Source organism: Mesocricetus auratus, unplaced genomic scaffold (genome assembly GCF_017639785.1).
Source record: "Mesocricetus auratus isolate SY011 unplaced genomic scaffold, BCM_Maur_2.0 Super-Scaffold_100003, whole genome shotgun sequence".
In the NCBI taxonomy this organism is placed as follows: Eukaryota; Metazoa; Chordata; class Mammalia; order Rodentia; family Cricetidae; genus Mesocricetus; species Mesocricetus auratus.
Genome location: NW_024429188.1, coordinates 21,612,888 through 21,635,194, shown reverse-complemented (window position 1 = coordinate 21,635,194; position 22,307 = coordinate 21,612,888). Strand labels below are relative to the sequence as shown.

General features: G+C 36.8%; 1 protein-coding gene across 9 annotated transcripts in view; it reads left to right on the top strand.

The window, feature by feature from the left end:
- The window catches only part of Rps6ka3 (ribosomal protein S6 kinase A3), a 105,901-nt gene that overhangs the window by 45,316 nt on the left and 38,278 nt on the right, over positions 1 to 22,307 (top strand). For 8 of the 9 annotated variants that reach the window (XM_040744146.1, XM_005074243.4, XM_013116432.2 and 5 more), the window contains 5 exons: positions 7,944 to 8,060; positions 13,389 to 13,470; positions 19,026 to 19,106; positions 20,395 to 20,474; positions 20,955 to 21,061. In XM_040744146.1, coding sequence (XP_040600080.1) covers positions 7,944 to 8,060; positions 13,389 to 13,470; positions 19,026 to 19,106; positions 20,395 to 20,474; positions 20,955 to 21,061 — 467 coding nt within the window. Of the gene's footprint in view, positions 1 to 1,224; positions 1,507 to 7,943; positions 8,061 to 13,388; positions 13,471 to 19,025; positions 19,107 to 20,394; positions 20,475 to 20,954; positions 21,062 to 22,307 lie in introns of those variants that run through there. The other variant, XM_021229607.2, reaches the window with a different exon arrangement.

The following is a 22,307-nucleotide window of genomic DNA, read 5'->3' as shown; positions in this document are numbered from 1 at the left end:
TAGTCATCTGGGTATAAATCAAAGATTTATTTATTTATTTATTTATTGTTGATTTCTAATGTATTTGGTTGTATAGCATTTAAAAATTACTCTCCCTTTACTTGATGCCCTTACCATGAAAATTTGATGTACCAAGAAGAGCCCTGGCTTTTTATTTAGCACGTGATGGGCACTATAATATATGCTCAATCAATAAGTGCTCAGGTGAGCCCCAACTAGAGATAACTCTGTCACCAAAAATGTGCCTACCCCTACCATAGTTTCTTCATCTAGAATGTTAGCTTATTCTTACTGTTCCCTCTCCCACTTCCCTTCCACTTTCGAAGTACTGAGGATTGAAGCCTGGGTTTTACACATGCTACACAAAATGATCACTGAGCTACACCCTAAGGCCCATATTCTGGATGTTTTTAGAGTCTCTTTGGGTTTGAACTTTCAGTGATTTTATTAAATTTTATAGGCTATGTAGATTAGCACTTGAGGTTTTTCTTGGATCCACATATATTAAATTTACATTAGATCACATCTTGTATCTGCTGATCCTTTGGTTATTTTAAGTGCCACTTACAGTGATATTCTGAGTATTGGTGTAATTTAAAAACATTTTCCAAAGGAAAAAAATGCCAGTAAGTGAAATGAGGAAGGGCTTAAATGGAAGCCGGTCTCCACCTTCCTGTCCAGCTTAGTTTCTTAGGAATTTGTTTTTGCTCACTAATAAAACCAGTGTTTGAACGTTTTAATTTAGGTTTTATCAGCTGGGAATTGAATTTTAGTTACTAGAGCCTTGCCTTTAACTTGGTTCATAACTGATGATTACAACACATGTAAATTAAGTTCCATTTACATTCATTTAAATAGAATTTATCCTTTAGTCTAAAAGGTTTTGTTTTGGCATGTAGTCTTTGTTTTCTAACCATAGTTATGAAACTCTTCCTTAAAGACAGGGAACACCCATGGCATGGCTATATATAACTTTAAAGTCATCTCGAGGCCATGTCTTGTATATGGGTATAAACATTACAAAGGGTAAATTCCCACATGTGTATCAGCAACTTTTATTATTTTAATAGTAGTGACTAGTTCCCTTGCTTTTAAGAGTCATAGTTAAGAAATGCTGCTGTTGGGTAGGATTCTAAAATGGCATTCATTTTACTTGTTATGACTGCTGGGAATCAGGAGAAAAAAAACAGTTCAACAGGATTTGGTTATCAGCAAATCTGTTGCAGTTTCCTGTTCTGGGCTCCCTACCTATCAGCTACAAGAAAGCCTCTGTAGGCAGGTTTCTCCTTTCTTTTACCACAGGAAAACTGTCCAGCCTCTTTTTCTAGCATTTTCAGGACCCGCCTGACAGGAAATTTTCTAATTGCCGGAACAGCTGGTAGGAGAAAACTTTGCAGGGGCTTGGCCTCTTCTTTCTAACTCAAGTTTTACCGTCAGGAACTCTATCTTCAGCATGGTTTCGTAGCCATGTTTAAATTTTTGTCTTTTCGTGTTCGCTCTATTCAGGTAAGCTTTGTTCAACTTCTTTTTTAAAAAATAAGATGTTTTATTCAGAACGAACTATAATTATGCTCATCATTCAGTTTCATAGGTTCTTTTAAGGAACTTTTAAAAATTCAGAATAAGTTTTGAGCCAACTTTTAAAGAAACATTTTTACTAAATATAAGCTAGTTGGTTGTGTTAGACATTTCAACTCTTCATTTTGCTGATTTCTTTTAATATTGGATTATTTGTGCTAGAATAATTTTATCATGCTTGTATTCATAATTTTATATAATAAAACAAATTACTTTAACTTTCAGAATTAAACTAGTTGTGAACAGAATTGCAAACAACAACCTCCTAATATATTAGCAGTTAAATATTAGGAGATTATTTTTATGTAAGTAATATTTTAGCATATAGGATAAAATTATTTTAAGTAGTCAAATACTTAGGTTTTTGTTGAAACTGGTTCCTGTAAGGGTCAAGAGCTTCAAGCAGCTCTACATTTAAGTAACTATAAGCAGGTGATTTGACCTGACTCAGTATAGGCACAATTTTCAAAAAAATTCTTTTTGTCACAGTGGGTTTAGTGGATGATAATTTGCATTATATTTAATATAAAATCCTGCCATTAACTTGGTGTGTTGCCATGAGAATTGTTCTGAAACCCTCTCTTCATAGAGTTAAATTTTCTGATTGAGATTCTGGGCAAGGGTGGGAGGTGGGATGTAGTGTTGAAAACATTGGTCTAGAGAACTAGCATTCTTTTCAGTATGGGAGAAGCTGGCTCATGATAGTCTCATAAAGAATTTTGTTAAGTAAAAATGTTGAAATCATTTATTTCAATAGCAAGTGAAATAGAATGTATTCAAATTATCTTCTAGAATAAATTAAAATATTTTTACCATGGTTTAGATAACCATCCTACTTGTTTGCCACACCAAATAATTTATAAAGTCTAAATCATATTAAAAACAAAAGTTAAAAAGTCCTTTCAAATAAACTGTTACAGTGCTATAGGAATCTCTGTAGAAAGTGATTGTTCAATGACTTTAGTCTACAGTACCTTTAAAGAATAAGCTATGTATATTTCATTTGTAAGGTATTTTTTATGTTTCACCAAGAAATAGGTTCATAGTTAAATACTTTTTATGGTCTTGTACCAAGGAGCATTTAAATATTTTTCTTCGAGTTTTAAAAATGTTTTCTGGCATTCAAAACAATTCGGAAAATACAAATGCCACAAGAACAGATTTCCTGACTCAAGGGAGGAGAGGAAAAAGGAAATTATGTATACAGGGTAGGGCATAATGCCAAACATTGAATCATTCTTTAAAATCAGTTAATATCACCCAGTTTGTGTTCTTAGTGTTAGCATGGTACAATATTAGGTTTTTAATAACTCAAAAAGACAGCACTAATTAAAGTAGCTTTTTAAAATTCTTTTTACATTTTTGGGTCACTGTTACATTTTCCTCTTGTGACTTAAAAGAATTCTTTCTGAGACAGGGTTTCCCTGTATAGCCCTGGTGGTCCTGGAACTTGATTTGTAGATCAGTCTTTGTATACTTGCTTTATAGCTCTGTCTGCCTCTGCCTCCCAGTGCCAAGATTAAAGGTGTGACCACCATGCCTGGCTTAGAAAGGAAACCTTTTCTCCACTTGCTTTAAAGACTGAGAATGAACCTGGTGGCCTTTAATACTAGTATGAGGTGTGACAAATGTCAGGGGAGTTTAAAAGAATGATGTAAAATTGTGTTGTAGATTAAAAAATCTTTGCTTAACAAATAAACAGACTTCGTAAAAATATCATTAGAGAATTTATAACAGTTTTAGGTATATAACATAAGGATATTTTGTGGTGACAAAAGTAATCATGTGTCACTTAATGTACACTACGATAGGGCTACCACATGAAACAAGACGTGATGGTGCAGAGCAGTAATCCCAGCACTGGAAGGCTCACGTAGGAGCATTAGTTCAAGATCAAGATCTGTTTGTGCTACAAAGTGAGACTTATCTCAGGAAAAAATTCAAGCCAGGCAGTGGTGGCGCACACCTTTAATCCCAACACTTGGGATGCAGAGGCAGGTGGATCTCTGTGATTTTGAGGCCAGCCTGGTCTACAGAGTGAGTTCCAGGACAGCCAGAGCTACACAGAGAAATCCTGCCTCAAAAAAGATCAATATCAAAGTGGGAAGATAGTCAAGAAAATTTCTCAGAAAGTACAGGCATAAGAGTTTAAATATATATAATTCCATATCAACCCAAAGGGAAGTTGTAAAAATAGAAGCCCTGAAAAAATGATTGGAACAAAATTATTAAATATTAGAATTCCCCTTAGAGATAAAGAATTCATAGACGATAAAATTATCTAAGCACCTATTATTCTGAGAAAAAGTAGACTCTGACTTACATCATTAGTGTGGAGTTTCAGAAAAATAAAGCCAGCCAAAGTTATATATGTCTCAAAAAACCTCTAAATTAGTGAATAATAAAGTCCAGTAAGATGCCTCAGTGGGTAAGGGCATTTGTTAACAATCCTGGCTGAGTTCAGTGCCAAGGACAACATAATAGGAGATAACTCACTCTATAACGCGCCCCGGCTCTTCATGTTCTTTCTAACACACACACACCACCACCACCACCACTACCACCAATATGTTAAATACATTTTTAAAAGAAGATCTAAGGCAAGAGAGATGGTTCAGTGGTTATGAATACTAGCTACATTTCCAGAGGATTCAGGTTCTCCTAGTACCCTCATAGTGTCACATAGACATCTGTATCTCAAGTTCCATGGGATCACACACCCTCTTCTGGTCTCCATGGGCACCAGGCATGCACATGGTGCACAGACATATACACAAAGAACATGTTTGAGCCGGGCGTTGGTGGTGCACGCCTTTAATCCCAGCACTCGGGAGGCAGAGGCAGGTGGATCCCTGTGAGTTCGAGACCAGCCTGGACTACCAAGCGAGTTCCAGGACAGCCTCCAAAGCCACAGAGAAACCCTGTCTGGAAAAACCAAAAAAAAAAAAAAAAAGAACATGTTTATACACATACACGCCTTCAAGTTCTCCCCAATTCAATGCACTGCTTCATGCTGGCATTTGAGGTCCTTTGCAATATAGTTTCAACCTACTTCTTTATTATATAATTGTCTTTGTCAGCCTGAAATAGATTCTGAATCAAGGAAGATGAACTAGACATAGGCAGGGTGAGGTGGAACCATACCCGTTTCAGTTTTCTACATGAAAGATTAAAGGGTTACATGTGCATAATGCCATTGGAATGGAAGAAGAAAGGATAAAAGGTTTTCTAAGCACTGTACTTGATATCTAGCTGGTATTTCAGTATATATTTATTGAGTGAAGAGATCAAAGAGGGCCTGCATTTTTAGTGGCTTAATTGACATGAGGGGAAAGGAGGGGTAGTCATCAAAGATGAGAATAGTAATGGATGTTTATTTTGAGATCCATTCCCTGATTGTAGCCTACACTGTAACAGTAAGCCTTGATCCTCTTTGCTTGCTACAGTCTGCTGAATGCTTAATTCAGAAACTGTTTCTCCTTGCTTATGTTGTATCCTTGTGAAAGGCATCAATGTAGGCATTTGCTGCAGACTATAAGTTGCAAAAATATTATAGCTGAGTTGAATCATATCCCACTTACCCAAGAAAAAGACATGATAAAATGTAGACTATTAAAGAATATAATTCTTCCTGTCCATGTGATTTAAGGATATAAATGGTACATGCTAAAATCTAATCAATGAACTTGCCTCCATGAGTCAAGTTTGCAGCCCATTAGTCTTTAAAATACAATGTGATGACACTTTGGGTGTGGAAAAGAAAGAACTTCTTTTATGTGTATATAATTTATGAACCACTAAGCATACAAATACTGGTTCTATGATGATCATTTTATTGCTAAGGATGTACTACTGAGATAACTGAAGCAAGAAATAGATGACTAGTTACAGCCAAGCATAGTGGCTCATGCCTGTAAATACAGAATTTAGGAGGCTAAGGCAAAGAGATTTACCAGAAGTTCAAGGCTATCTTAAACTGATAGTGATACCCTGTGTCAAAAACAAAGACCACAAAGCATAGGAGCATAAGTCTGTAGTTTCCTGTCATTGTTCTTGGGTGGAAAGTCACCAAGAACATCTACCAGCCTCAGAGTAGTGTAACTGTGTGGGCCTTTTTGGAAGTTAGGAAACTGGAATTGAGTCCTGAGTCTGCAGCATACTGGCTATGCTCTTTAACCTCATTTAATCTCTTTAAACTTTAGACTTCAGAGGATTCAAAGCCTTTTGACTTTAAATGATCTATTAAATTTCTCGTGGTGAAAGGAGTCAAGGGGAACACACTAGAATTCTGAAATGTTTGTGTCTCATCTGGGAATTTACTCTGTATTATCATCAGCCCTCAAAACATTAATAAAAGGCCAAAGGTTTTTCATGAAACATAAATACAGGGTATAAGGTAAAAAAGAAACTAATGCATGCTTGATACAAGGTAAGTATTGGCTGGATTTTCATCTAAATCTTATTTATCACTCTTCATATCATTCTTCTTATTGTTATTTAGTAGTTTAATTCCTGCTTTTCTTAATGTATCTGCTCAGTCTCGGAGAAGTGTGCTCAGGAAGAGGTAGCACCTTAAACTCAGTTGATGTGATACATCACATACAGAGTTGTCAGAAGAATTAAGGGAATGATACTTTTGAAATTACACAATATATGACAACATTTGGAGACATTTTTTGTTATTGTGGTGAAATTTTTAAGACAGTCCAAAATGAGTAATCTGCTGAAGTAGTAGGCTATTCTATGAACCACACAGCCTCTGCCTTGGAAACTAAAATGCTATATTCCTTTATATATCCTACCAGGAGATTATTTTCACTTTCAGAAATTACAATAGGGTATCTTGTTGTATCTTTTTGAGAAATCTCTGTACAGCATAATTCTTGTTTGGTAGTTTGTCGGTTGGTTGGTTTTTATGGTGCTGGGATTGAACCTGGGCCTTCCCACATGTTAAGCAAGTGTTCTGCCATTGAGCTTTTGCCTGCCTTTAAGGGGATATGAGAAAATGCTAACCAGGTATGGTGGCACATGCCTATACTCTTAGTGCTCTGGAGTCTGAGAATCAGGAGGATCACGGCCAGCCTCAATTACACTAAGAGACCCTAGCTCCAAAAACAAACATATTTGTATAACACTTTTAGATTCTTCTACCATTTTTGGGTTTTTTTTGTTTGTTTGTTTGTTTTTTGGGGTTTTTTTTGAGACAGGTTTTCTCTGTGTAGCTTTGGAGCCTATCCTGGCACTCACTCTGTAGACCAGGCTGGCCTCAAACTCACAGAGATCCACCTGCCTCTGCCTCCTGAGTGCTTGGATTAAAGGCGTGTGCCACCAACGCCCAGCCTCTTCTACCAATATTTATGCATCTAGGAAAAAACAACATTCATAGTCAACAAAATAGAAATGACAGTGTTTAACAGACTTGTACCTCTGATTTTGATATATTTTGTTTTATTGTTGCTGTTTTTGTCAATATCATACAGTATTGCCTTGATTAATCTTTTTTATCTCAACACAAATAGGTAATTGAAATCCTATGTACACGTTATATATTTTCTTTTTTTTAAACTTTTTTATTACTTTAATTTTAAATAGCTTGTTTCACATGCCAATCCCAGTTCCCTCTCCCTCCCCTCCTCCCGCATCCCCTACAATCCCCCCAGCCTCCCACCCTATCTCCACTTCCTTCTACATAGGGGATATCCAGAGTCTGTCATTTTGCTCAGGGCAGGGTCCAGGCACTCCCCCTAAGAGTCCAGGTTGAGAGAGCATCCCTCTTTGTGTTATGGACACACGAGGTCCATTTGTATGTCAGGGATAAACACTGATCTACTGCCCAGGGCCCCATAGGTTGCCCAGGCCTCCTCACTGACTGTCACACTCAGGGGGTCTGGATCAGTCCCATGCTGGCCTCCCAGCTGTCGGTCTGGGGTCCAAGAGCTCCCCCCTTGGAAATAATTACTGCTAATAACTTATAGAAGCTTAACATTCTTTAATATTTAACTTGAAAGTATAATTACAGGGCTGGAAAGATGGCTCAGTGGTTAAGAGCACTGCCTGCTCTTCCAAAGTTCCTGAGTTCAGTTTGCAGCAACTACATGGTGGCTCACAACCACCTGTAATGAGATCTGGTACCCTCTTGTTGACTGCAGGCATACATGCAGGCAGAATACGGTATATATAATAAATAAACGTTTTAAAAAGGAAAGTATAATTACTTGATGTATGTTTTCTATTAACTTGATAAACCAGTAAAGAGTAGTTTTGTATATTAATTTGAGAGTTTCTAATATGCTATACTATACTAAATTACGATTATTTGATTATGGCTAACAATGTGTTTTGTCTCTTTCTATTTATTTTAATAGGAAGAAGGCAGTATCAAAGAAATTGCAATCACACATCATGTGAAGGAAGGACATGAAAAGGCAGATCCTTCCCAGTTTGAGCTTTTGAAAGTATTAGGGCAGGGATCATTTGGAAAGGTAAGTCATAATTGTATGCTCTAAACAAAGTTTATACATACAAAGTCTATATCTAAACATAGAAAGTAGAATGATAATCACACAAAGCTTGGAATAGAGGGAGGCTGGATAACAGGTACCAAAATTAGATACATAGAAGGAATAAGATCTAATGTACTATAGCATAGCATGACTATAGATAACAACAATTTATTACATATTTTATTAAGAACTAGAAGAGAAATTTGGAGCTTCTCAGCACAAGGAAAGTTAACATGTTTGGGAGCATAGAATCTTACTATGTAGCTCAGGCAGGCTACATAGCCCTCCTGCCTCAGTCTCCTGAGTCCTAGGATTATAGACATGTGCCACCACAACTGGCTATAAATGTTTAAAAATACGAAATTACTAATTACTCAGATGTGGCCATTATTCATTACATAGATTTATCAAATTGTCATATTATTTCCCATAAATATGTATAGTTATATCTACTAAAATATACATAGATGGGGCTGGAGAGATGATTCAGTTATTAAGAAAGAGCTTGCTGCTCTTTCAAAAGATAAGACTTCGATTCCCAGCACCCATATAGGGCAGCTTACAACCAGCTGTAACTCCAACTAGCTTAAAGGGTTCTAACACATTCTTCTCACCTCTGTGGGCACATTCACATCTATAGACACAGATACATGTAAATTCAAAAAATAAAATAAATATTTTATAAAGAATAAATATACATATGTATTCTAAAGAAAGAGATAGGCCATAAGGTTTAGATTAAAAAGTTACAAAGAAGCTTGGCATAGTGGCGTATGCCTTTAATCCCAGCACTCAGGAGGCAGAAGCAGGTGGATGTCTGTAAAATTGAGACCAACCTCGTCTAAATAGTGAGTTCCAAAACAGCTAGGACTACATAGAGAGACTGTCCAAAAAAAATTACAAGGAAAACAGTACCCAATGACACAAGCCTTTAATCCCAGCACTCAAAGGGTAGAGATAGAAGAATCATAGAGAGTTTTAGGTCAGCCTATGCTGCATGAGAATCTTATTTCAAAAAAAAGTTAAGGGGAACGAAAGACAAGTTTACACATCTTCAGATTTAAAAGGAGTTAATATCTTGGTCTTATAATCCCAGCAATTGGGAGGATAAAGCAGGATGATTGCTAAGATTTTGAAGCCAGTGTAGGCCAACCTAGAGTGAGACTACACTAGAGTAAGAACCTGTCTCAAAAAAGAACTGATTTTTTGCCTTTAATCCCAGCACTTGGGAGGCAGAGGCAGAGTTCAAGGCCAGCCTGGTCTACAGAGCGAGTTCCAGGACAGCCTCCAACACAATAAAGAGAAACCCTGTCTGAAAAACCAGAAAAAAGAACTGATTTTTATAATTCATGGATGTTTTATCACATTGGAAAACAAATATTGTATGAAATGCTACCAATCTTTCTTCCAGCAATATGTTCTTTTATATTTTTTACTATTAAAGTATAAAAAGAATAGAATTATTCAGAACTATAGTAGAAACCTTAGTAAATTAACAGTGTTCATAATCATTTTTTTCTCTTATAGACTGTCATTTCTTGTCATGATGCTGGGGTGGATATATAGATGGGTTAGTTTGTTTTGTTTTGTGACAGGGAGGTTAGACTGATGGCTTCAGGGCATGATGAGCAAGCACACTGTCACTAAACTATATTTCCAGCTCTCATGCTTCTTAAATGATTAAAACTCACAAGCTAACCCCTTCATATACTCTCTTCTTTTTGTTGTCCTATTGTTGCAGTTATTGTTGTTTTAAGACAGGGTCTCCCTCTAGCCACACTAGCCTCAAACTTCCAACAGTCCTGGTTTCCACTTCCCAAGCTGCTACTACTTGATTTTTCTAAACAGATTCTCAACAAGAAAAATATTCTGAGATTACATATAACTTCCTTACCACTTCTCTGTGAGAAAACATTGGAAGGTGTCATGCTCTGTAAGCATCAAAATAGTATAAGTGGCTCTCACTTGTGTATTTTATTTAGTGAGGCTGCTTAGCAGCTCTTTACTAATACAGATAATTTGTTATAGTTGTTTAACCACTTTTAAACACAGAGCATACCTTTAATCCAAATGTAGACTCAATAGCTAGCAGAGCATAATAGTTATAAGTTTAACCCCCCACCCAAAAAAAATAAAATAAGTTTAAACTGTAGGTCAGCCAGACTGAATTCATTTTCATTTTTTCTACATATTACTGTTACTTAATCTCTTAGAGCTCTGTTTCCCTATTTTAGTGTGTCATTAAATATGGGAGTTACTTGAGGTTTAATTCTAAACTACCGCCTTGTACTCCTCACTAATTGATTTTCTCTGTGTCCCTGCGTTGTTACTCATATGCTGCTGACATCACATATTTGTATTTCCTAATTCTAACTCTTTCTATGGCTAGTCCTCACCTCCATTTATGTCTCAAAGGCATTTTATTTTGTGCTTGATGTATCTAAGACCAAATTCATAATCTTTTCCATCCTCAAACCTATCCTATTTCATTTTTCTCTGTCACTGTGAATAGCATCCAGTTAAACAAGTCAGAAACTGGGGAGACATTCTTAACATCTATTTTAGGTCTGCTGCCTCCTCTCTTCCCTCTAACCCTCATGTTACATACCACCCCAGCCGATATGATCTGTCACCAAATCCTGTCTATTGAAAGAGTCTTATTAAGAGTGTCTTCCCAATTTCTTAACCTCAATTATGTACATGAGAACCAGAAGCCTCCCTTTATTTTTATGATAAGAACAAATTCTTAAAATTGCAGAGGAGCCCCTGAGTCTGACTCCCTAGCCACCTCTAAAACATCAACTTATATATTATCCAACACTGTATTCTGACCCCATTGGCCTTTTTGGCTCCTAAGCTTTCTTCAGCTGGTTAGCTCTTCTTGTGCCTGTGGTCTCAGAAGAGTCCCCTGCCACTCTACGTGTCACAACTCTTAGTTATATCCCCTAGGAGCATTATATACCTCTACTTTATGGCACTCACTGCAGTTGCAGTTACTCATTTGTAAAATTGCTTATTGACTTTCTCTCTCACTAAACTAAAGGTTCCATGATTAGCATTGTACGTAGCATGTAATTTTGAAAAATATTAATGAGTCATAGTGCTGACCTCATAGGATAGTAGTGAGAATTAAATGGTACAAGGCCAAACACATATCGACATTTACTGTATTACCTGCTCTTCAACCAACCCAAATACAGGAGTTTATTTTTATACATTGGATTTCAGGGAACACATATTTAAATTTCAAGAAATTCGAATGCTTCTCCCTTTATTACTTTAAAAGTACTTTAAGTGCCTCACTATAAATAGCAAACATTAAAGTAGGGTGTCTTCTTTCTTACTCATCCTTAAAGGCCAGTATAAGCCAAGGAAACAGAGATGACCTGTCAGAGCCCAGAATAGCTGCGTGGGCAAGTGAGGACTCCTGCTGCTGTCACTGAGCTCAGCAGCTCACTGGCTTAAGCAAACAGCTAAAGAATGCCATGAGCAGGGCCTCAGAACTGGGTATATGACCCCGATCTTGTCCCACTGTGACACCCTGATTTGGGCATCTATAAAACTGGCATTGTTTAGTAGGTCTGCATCCTCAGATTGTCATGATCTACATTGCAAGTGCTTCTGAAGGTACTGTGAAAGAAGTGCTGAAAGTATTAACAAGGCGCTTTCAAAGAACTGAAGCAAGTTTAGAAGCCATACAAATTTTCCTGTTACAATGGAATAATGACATTGATAGGGCAATCTCCTAGTTACCTGTACCCAATTAGAATTTCTTTCTGTTTGTTATAATTATTACTAATATCTGACTACCTTTAACATTTGAACAGTAGTTCACCTTAGAACCACACTTATTAAAAATGTTTTTCTTGGACGGTGGTGGCACATGCCTTTAATCCCAGCATTTGAGAGGCAGAGGCAGGCAGATCTCTCTGAATTCGAGGCCAGCCTGGTCTATAAAGAGAATTCTAGAACAGCCAGGACTGTTATGCAGAGAAACCAAAATAAGAAAACCAAAAATAAAAAAAAACCTGAAAATTAAGCTAGGCGGTGATGGTGCATGCATTTAATCCCAGCACTTAGGAGGCAGAGGCAGGCAGATCTCTGTGAATTCGAGACCAACTTGGTCTACAAGAGCGAGTTCCAGGACAGCCTCCAAAGCAATGCAGAGAAACTCTGTCTCAAAAAATAAAAAAAAAGGTTTTCTCCTTCTAGGTCATCTCCCCATAATTGACTAAAAGAACTACTGAGTGGGCCTTAATGCTAGAACCGAGAACACAATTACATGAGAGCACATCCTCCCTCTGGGGTCCGATGCGAGATGTGCTTTTCATTTCTACCATTTCTCAAAACAGTAAAATTCTGCCTTGCCTGAGAATCAATTGACGAGTTGTTTTGGGATTTTTGTGCTAATTGGATTAAGTGTATAAGTCAGATAATTGAAGCTGACCCTAAACTTAAATCTTGGTTGTAATTTGTTTCTCTTCTTCCTACCCAGTAGCAGCTCAAGAACACTGCTTTCCTTCAGGCACGGTGGCTTACATCTATAATGCCCAGCAGTTAGGAGGCTGAGGCAGGCAAATTATAGTGAGTTCCAGGGCAGCCTGGGCTATACAGAGTAAGACCCAGTCTCAAAAAACAAAAGAAAAAGCGGGGGTGGGTACTGTTTTATTTGAAAGAATAGGTAAGAGAAATATGTTAAAATACAGGTCCAGAAGCTGGAGAGATGACTTGCTAAGTAAGAGCACCTAAGTTCAAATCCAAAACACCCATGTAAAAAGCCAAATGTGCTGGCCCTGGGCACCTGTGACCCCAGCACTGTGGAGGGCAGAGACAGGAAAATTGCTAGGACTTGCTGATTACCAAAATAGTTCCAAGTTCAGTGAGAAGGTCTATCTCAAAGAATAAAGTAGAGAGTGATAGAGCAGGGCACCCAACATCCTTCTCTATCATATAATAACACACACAAATTCAGGTCTACTTAGCAGGTCTCTTAAGGCTTGGTGGCAACGGTCAATAATGTAATAGTCAAAATGAATATGATGTACTGATACTGTTTGCATCAGCCATGTTATAACACAGCTATGAATTATTTAAAGCACATCTTACGTATTTTGTCTAAACCCCACACTCTTCATAACATCCCCAAGTATATGAAAATTGAAGATGCTAAGTAATAATCCTGGGCCTTGTGTTCTTGTGGACAAAATGTGTTTAGAATATATTTGTATATATAATGGGGTCTTGCTGTATTAAAGGAATATTGTTTATGAGTCTTTGTAACATTTATTTTCTGTCATTTTAATATAGGTTTTCTTAGTTAAAAAAATCTCAGGCTCTGATGCTAGACAGCTTTATGCCATGAAGGTATTAAAGAAGGCCACACTGAAAGGTAAGTGCTGCTGCTATTTGCCATGTTCATGTAGTCTAAACAAACCGAAAGGTCTCCATAGAGCTCATGTGACCCTGAGGCCGCTTAGATTCTGAATTGGCTCCTGTTAACTGCTTTAAATTTGGACTGACTTCCATGACTTTCCTACTAGGCTAAGAGTCATATGACTTGAGAACAGGACTTGCCATGTTAGTAAAGAAGTATTATCAATTCATCTTGGGCTTTATGCAAGTAGAAGTTAAGATTAAAACTAGGTATGATTCATCTTCAAATTACTTGAATATTTTGGAAAACGTACTAATCACCTAGATGCACAATAGCTTTAATTCTTTAGGATTTTGTCATCTTGACTTCTGACCTCCAAACACGTTTCTGAGTCTGTGATTTGAAAAAAAGAATGTAATGTAGAATTTGAGTCTGATAAGTAAAAAGATATTTAGATGCTCTACATATACATTTTAAAATACTTAAAATTTTGGGGCTGGAGAGATGGCTCAGAGGTTGGGAGCACTGACTGCTCTTCCAAGGGTCCTGAGTTCAATTCCCAGCAACCACATGGTGGCTCACAACCATCTACTGTATATGTAATAAATAAATAAATCTTTAAATTTATTATTTAAATTTAAATAAATAAATAAAATCTTTAAAAAAATACTTATAAAATATAAGAAAAATAAAAAAATTTTCTTTTATTTAATACTATTGTTTATTTTACCACATCTATAAATTCTAGATAGCTTAGGTATTGATTGCCATGTAAATTTACATGTAATTTGCAAAGCATTAAAATATCCAAGAAAATATTTGTATTGATCATTTATTATATCAGGTTTTCCTGGTCACTCAATGTGGATATTATCATCATGCCAAGAAATTTCAGCATGTTCTACAAAAAAACACATCCTCCTTTGTTTTCATTTTCTTGCTCCTTCTTCTGAATACATTTTCTTTTCTGTATAGTCTTTACAAGCACACATATACCCACACAAAATCCCAGTGTATGCATCAGTACTGTTTGGAGCAGAGACAGGAGGATATCTGGAGTTAGCCAGCTCTAGGTTTATTGAGAGAGCCTGTCTCAAAGTAATAAGGCAGGGAATGGTAGAGCAGAACCCCTGACATCCACCTCTGGTCTATAAGCATGCATACAACACACACACATGTACACACTCTCACACAGAAAAATATTTACATATAGAGTTGTCTCTGGTGTTGTTTGACCACTGAAATAACTACTAGTAGTAATAGTTTATTAAGCTTATTAAATAAGAATCCATAGTTAATGAAGGAAGGAAATCTCTTCGTTGCAGTAGTATTCCAATTAATAAATGTAAAAATAAGGGTGTAGGTAGGTAGTTGTTAAGGCATACTTTTACAACCTTATGTAAAGGACTTTGAATAAAGTTTACTTAGAAAGATAAATATTTTGAATGGGCACTGTAGAGATGGCTTGGTGATTAATTGCACTGGCTGCTCTTCCAGAGGACCCAGGTTCAATTCCCAATACATGGTGGCTTACAACCATCTATAACTCCAGTCCCAGAAAATCTACTGCCTTCTTCTGGCCTCTGTGGGCACTAATTAGACACAAGTGATGCACAAATGTACATGCAGGCAAAAGGTCCATAAATACCAAAAACAATAAAACAGAATAATAATTTTTAAAGTCTTTGAGGAAATGATGAATGTTGCTTAAAATAGAAATATATATTAAACAATATGCATTTTAGAAAAATGTATACTAAATAATGAGTTGTTTCATGATGGCAGCATCATTGAAAAGCAGTTTTGCATTAAGTCCAAAGTTGTCATTAATGCTGCTGAAGTAACCTGAGGAAATAGCCTTACAAAATGAGTTCCTACACTTGAAAATATTCACAAGCATTTACAGTAGTAAGATTAAAAGTGCATATATATTGAAAAAGGAATGTTTGGAAAAATCATGGTATCATACTTAATATAAAATATGATTGAACAAAATGTTGTTGAGTACTTCCAGAGGATCCAGGTTCAATTGCACACAAGGTAGATCATTATTATCTGTAAATGTAATTCCAGGGAATCCTACTGCCCTCTTCTGGCCTCCACAGAAACTGCATGAACATGGTAACAGGCATAGCAGTCATCCGTGCAAGCAAACCACTCATACACCTGAAATGAAAATTAATGTGTTTAATATGATTATAGAAGTAAATGAAAACATAACTGAAAATTATAACATACATGCCTATTACAAATATATAAAATTATATACATATGAGCTATGGAAGGAAACTCAAATGTGTACAAGCTTCAGAGTTATAGAATTGTAGGCTTCTAGGTAATTTTGGGTGTGTTCTTAAATATGGATTTTGTTTTTAATCAAAGTTTTGTCATCTAAGACAGCTAGCTGTACTTTACCCCATCTCCCTGCCTATTCTAATTCTTGACCCTTCCAGAGTCACTGACTTGCTTCTCACATTTACTTTCACATTTCACAATCGTCTTTGCAATCCTTTGGTTGTTTTCATTTGGAGCCATGATCTGTTTACTTCCCGATATCAAAGATTTTAGAATTTAGTTGCTTTATACTGCCATCTATACAGTTCTCGTGTCTATATCTTCTCATTGTTTCTGCTTCATAAAAATTGATCATAACTGGATGAAATAGTATAGTGGACTATATGCCCTTCACATCTTTGCTATATTTCCTTTTTCTGAATTCTTTATCTACCTTTTACTCAGTATACCTTCCAATTTGGGTTGTATGTATCTCTTAATAACTGCTATAGAAAAGGCAAGATACATGGTAAAATTTGTGTCATCTAGCATTCTGAAAGTATATTCTGCTCCCTTACTAAATTTATAACTATCAGATTTACAGTTCTAGGTCACAAATAAGTTTCACTCAGATATTGGAAAGTACTGCTTTCATCGTCTTGTTTCCCTGTTCCAATGATGAAGGTCATTGCCATTCTCTTTGCCAATCTTTTGTGTGTTAGCAACTTTTCCTCTCCAGAAGTCTATAGATAAAATCGTCTTTATCTTTGTGTCCTGAAATTTAAGTAGTATCTTTGAGTGCGTGGTGTAAAATTTCATCATATCAAATATGGGGTGGTCCCTTTGAATCTAGGGACTCATATTTTCAAGTTTTATAAAAGTTTTTGGTCATGTATTACAAAATGTCAGGTGTTACAAAATGTATGCTCCTCAAGTTTTATTATTTTTATCCTTTCTGGCTTTGGATTTTTTTTAAGTGGAAAGCTAAAATTTTAGGAAGATGTTTTGGGAAAAGGAAAGAGACTAAGAACACCTTCAAAGAACTTTTAATATTTGTTTCTATTTATATCTTACTATGTGTAATGTGTAAATTATATTTTTCATAGGTATGTGTCTGCAGGGTTGGTATATCAGTGTTTTTTTATTGGTTTATTTTTTACATTCCAATCCCAGTTCCCCCTCCTCCCCTCCCGCTCCCCCTATTCCTCCACTTCGTCCCATCTGCTCCTCAGAGAGGGTAAGGCCTCCCCTAGGAAGTCTACTAAGTCTGTCCCATCATCTCGTTGAGGTACAGCCAGTATGTCAGTGGTTTTAGGTACTCATGAAGAGTCCTAAAACATGGCACTTGCAGATAAGAGCTTGCTACTGTCATTTTTCTATTAATGTCATTTTAGTGGAGTTTTAGAAATAATTAACAGAATGCCCATGTTTACCCAGAAGTCATTTCATTTCAAAGTTCCTACTAATACACTGCGTGGGATCAACTGGAAGGTAATGACATTAGATCAGTTTAATGGGGAATTTTGTGGTCTGTCAGCTTAAAAGACTTCATGTATCATTACAATAAAACAATTTCCTATATATAGCCTTGGAAACACAAACAGTATTTCTTCATAATCACTCTCCTATTCAGAGGATGACTTGCTAGAGTTCATTCTCTTCATCAGCCATGGGTCTCAGTGATCAAAGTCAGGTCATCAGGCTTATCAGTAAGTACCTTTGCCCACTGAGCCATCTCTCACTGGGGTTTGTTTCCTAAAGGTCTTGTTTCTGTGTTTTAAATATCTGTGGTTCCCTTGAATTGAAAACAAAACCAGCAACCAACTCAAGTTCCCTCTCCCCAACACCCCTACTTTCTTTTAGATCTCATCACTAACATAAACATTGAATGTTTTTGTTGTTGATTTGGTTCAGTTTCGTTTTTTGAGACAGTCTGATGTAATTCAGTGTGGTGTCAAGCTCACGACATAGCTGAGAATAGCTTTGAACTCCAATGCTTCTCTCTCCACCATTATAGGCTCTGCTGAGGAAATGTTTCTTTCTAGAAAAGAGTTTTGCCACCGGGCAGTGGTGGCGCACGCCTTTATTCCCAGCACTCGGGAGGCAGAGGCAGGCGGATCTCTGTGAGTTCGAGGCCGGGCTGGACCGATAGCCTCCACAACAATACAGAGAAACCCTGTCTCGTAAAAACCAAAAAAAAAAGAAAAGAAAAGAAAAGAGTTTTGCCACAAACCCAAATTCTTCCCAGCGTTTCAACTTATCATAAATCTGGATCCTCTACATGCCATCTTCCCTATAGTGAACCTCCGTTTCCACACTGATACAGCTTCCTTCCAAGTCATCATTTATGCCCTGTATCTGTTCAGATGTTGGTAGTCCATACCTGGTCTCCTTTAGAACCTGTCTTTCCCACCCTATGGGAAAATCCTACTGGAAGAGTCTTAGAGCTTCTATCCTAACCCTGCTTCTTCTTCTAGACTTCCTATACAAGTAAAACTGATCTTGACTTCTCTGAACTTCAGTAACACATATTGCTGTTAACAAACTGCCTATTGGCCATATTCACACTGTTTTTTGAGATAATTATGATAGTCTAATACCTTTACACACAGGCTTTAGGTATTAACTTTATCCAAGTGATCATAAATTCTTCAAAAGTATAGTAGGATTACCCAGTTTTATACCAGAAAGGTAAGTGAGGTTCCAGAAGAGTTTAAATTAGTAACTTACTCATGATTATACAAATTAGAATCAATATCTTTTTCACCAAAAAAGAAAGCAAAACAAAACCTTTGGCCCTTTCAGCTGTACATTTCCAATCTACCCTTCCTTTTTTCCCCCTGCCTCAAAATAAATCACTTGGAATATAGCTATCCTTTACCAAGTCTGACACATTTTATAGATACTTCATGAACATTTGTTGAACTGATAGGGTTAGTTAAAGTTTGAAACCTATTTCAGGTTATTGTTTTCATATTTCATGAGATGCCTTGTTTTTTTTAATTTCACATGCTTTTTGCCATTTTCTACAACTTCAACTAAAATGCTTCTAAACCCAATACCTAATATATTTTATATATTTTTAACTTAGAGCATAGAATTTATGAACACACATAGGTGCTTTTGATTTTGTAATATAGTGAAAACTATTTTTATAGAGTTTAAAGATTTAACAGGAATAAAAATTCATGTTTTATGTACATAGGCAAAATTTAATTTAAAATGCAATTTAAAAAGAATTTTTAATATGCCCTTTGAAAAAACTTGCATTGTATCATGTGTGTAATCCTTTATAGTTCGAGACCGTGTTCGGACAAAAATGGAGCGTGATATCTTGGTAGAAGTCAATCATCCTTTTATTGTCAAATTGCATTATGGTAAGTTTAGAACCCCCTCTCACTTTATCCCTTTACCTCAATTCCTCACCTTTTGAGTATATTCAGAAACATTAAAATACAGAGAGATACATAACACTGTACCACCATTTTATAGTCCTTATGTGTTAGCCCAAACTGATGACAAGAGGCCCAATATCAGCATCATAAAACTTTTATCACCTACCTTTCTTTTTTTCTGAAAGCCAAGTGTTATTTCTAAGTGTGTAAAAAGCATAGAGTCTTTGTACAATGTCATTAAATCTAACCAACACACCCCTGTGGCATAGTTTTGTGTCATAATTCATGGTTAAATCTGTCTGTTATAGGTTTTTCTTACTGATCATGTTTAGAATGATAGCATTCTTGGGGGCTGGAGAGATAGCTCAGCAGTTAAGAGTATTGCCTGCTCTTCCAAAGGACTCAGGTTCAATTCCCAGCACCCACATGGCAGCTCACAGCTGTCTGTAACTCCATTTTCAGGGTATCTGATACTTTCACATCAGTGCACATAAAATAAAGTTAAATAATTTAGAAATAAGCTTGCTTCACATGTCATTCCTAGCTCCCTCTCCCTCTCCTCCTCCCCAACATCCCCAACCCCCACCCCATCCCCTCTCTGCTCCCCAGGAAGGGTGAGGCCCTCTATGGGGGATATCCAAAGTCTGTCATATCATCTGGGGCAGGGTCTAGGCCCTTTCCCATGTGTCCAGGCTGAGAGAGCAGGCATCCATATGGAATGGACACCCCAAATTCATTCGTACGCCAGGGATAAATACTGATCTACTGCCTGAGACCCCATAGATTGCCGAGGTCTCCTCACTGACACCCACATTCAGGGGTTCTGGATCAGTCCCATGCTGGCCTCTCCATCATCAGTCTGTGGTTCATGAGCTCTCCCCCTTGTTCAGGTCAGCTATTTCTGTGGCTTTCACCTGCCCAGTCTTGACCACTTTGCTCATCACTCCTCCCTCTCTGCAAATGGATTCCAGGAGTTCAGTTCAGTGTTTAGCTGTGAGTGTCTGCCTCTGCTTCCATCATCCACTGGATGAAGGCTATAGGATGGCATTCTTGAGGGTAGAAAATTTTGTTCCCTGATAAGACACCCTGTATTTGACATTTCCTCATGGAAACTAAGAGAATCAATCTTTTCTTCTATGTAGAAATAAGTTTAGATTTCTGATATCACTTATTTGCTAAAAATAATAGTTCATTTATGGATGAATTGACTTAATATAAGCTAAAAAAGTAAACTACAATGGTTTAAACAGAAATTTTTTTCTTCATTCAGCTTTTCAAACTGAAGGGAAGTTGTATCTTATTTTGGATTTTCTCAGGGGAGGAGATTTGTTTACACGCTTATCCAAAGAGGTATATAATTAATGTCTATTTTAATTTATTTCTACTCATCCTGTTTCAATTAAAGCTTTGTTATTTCAGTGTTGCATGTATCATACTCTTATAACACAAAATTCTTTCATTCAAGAAACTGAGTCAAAAAATGTTTTTTCCTATCTTTTGAATTTATACTGAAAGCAGCACTTTACATTGAGGAGTTGTCTTAACACCCCCTGCTTTCATAGTTTTTCTCAGAATTGGTTATATATCAATAAATGGCCTTAGTAATTAGTACTGTAAATTCAGCATTTATTCTCAAGATCATTTTCCATTTTTGAAATGTTACTTGACTGATTAGATCATTTTGCAAATTTCTTTCATGAGTAAGTTGTAACTAAATCTATACCTGATTAACATATTTACAAATTGAATATTTAAAGTCTTAGATGGAACCTCACATAATAATCATAGACATAAAAAGAATATAAAGTTGGGAATATTATTTTGTTTTAGGTGATGTTCACAGAAGAAGACGTCAAATTCTACTTGGCTGAACTTGCACTTGCTTTAGACCATCTGCATAGCCTGGGAATCATCTATAGAGACTTAAAACCAGAAAAGTAAGGAGCCATGCTATTAGATTGAATTCAGTGTGATACAGCTGTGTCATAAAATGTAGCAACTTCCTAGATCTCCACAGCACTTCATTATAGTATTGTGCTTCACATGTGTGCTAACATTAGATGATATTGAACTTGTAAAATCTTCATTAAACAACACTGTTACCCTGTTACCCTGTTTTCATTTACTTTCTTTGCTTGTTTGTTTCTTTTGAGACAGGGTCTCTCTGTTTATCCCTGTCTACCCTGTTTAGATGACTGGGCACAGACAAGAGAGTGAGTTCCTGTTTCTTCTCACTTATACTCTCCCTCTGCCCAGTCATCTCACTTCCTGTTTCCACCCAGCAGTCTCACTTCCTGTCTGTCTGTACAGGCCCCCAGACCTCAATGTTTAGCTAATGGTAAGCTCCATTCTCAGACAGGCTTTTTTGATACAAGCAAGATATCACTACACACTCTGTAGACTAGGCTAGCCTCAAACTCAGATCCACATGTCTCTTCATCCCAATATATGCATATATTGCAAATTAGAGAACAACCCATAGCAGTCAGTTTTACCCCTTCTACCAATTGAACTCAGGTTGGCGGCAAATACCCATTGAGCCATGTTGCCAACCCCAAACAAAGAATTCTAACAATTTATCCAGGAACAATTGAACATTCATGTAGTCATATCTCTTGGGGAAACTTAAGCAGGAGGATTACTTAGACACAGATCTGAAACCAGTCTAGGAAATGTATTGAGACCCCTTTCACAAAAAGGGCAGCAGGGTGGGGGTGGGACTTTAATCATTTCACATGTATTACAAATCTTTTTATTAAAAATTTATGTTTTGGGGCTGGAGATAGCTCAGAAGTTAAGAGCACTGGCTGCTCTTCCAGAGGTCCTGAATTCCATTCCCAGCAACCACATGATGGCTCATAAACATCTATAATGAGATCTAGTGCCCTCTTCTGACCTGCAGGGATACATGTAGACAGAACACTGTATACATAATAAATAAATAAATCTTTTTTTTTTGGTTTTTTCAAGACAGGGTTTCTCTGTATTGTTTCAGAGGCTATCGGTCCAGCCCGGCCTCGAACTCACAGAGATCCGCCTGCCTCTGCCTCCCGAGTGCTGGGATTAAAAGCGTGCGCCACCACCGCCCGGCAATAAATAAATCTTTTAAAAAATGTGTTGTTTTAATTCACACACATTTTTGTCTCATTGGGCCAACTAATCTTTTATGATTTCTCCAAAGAA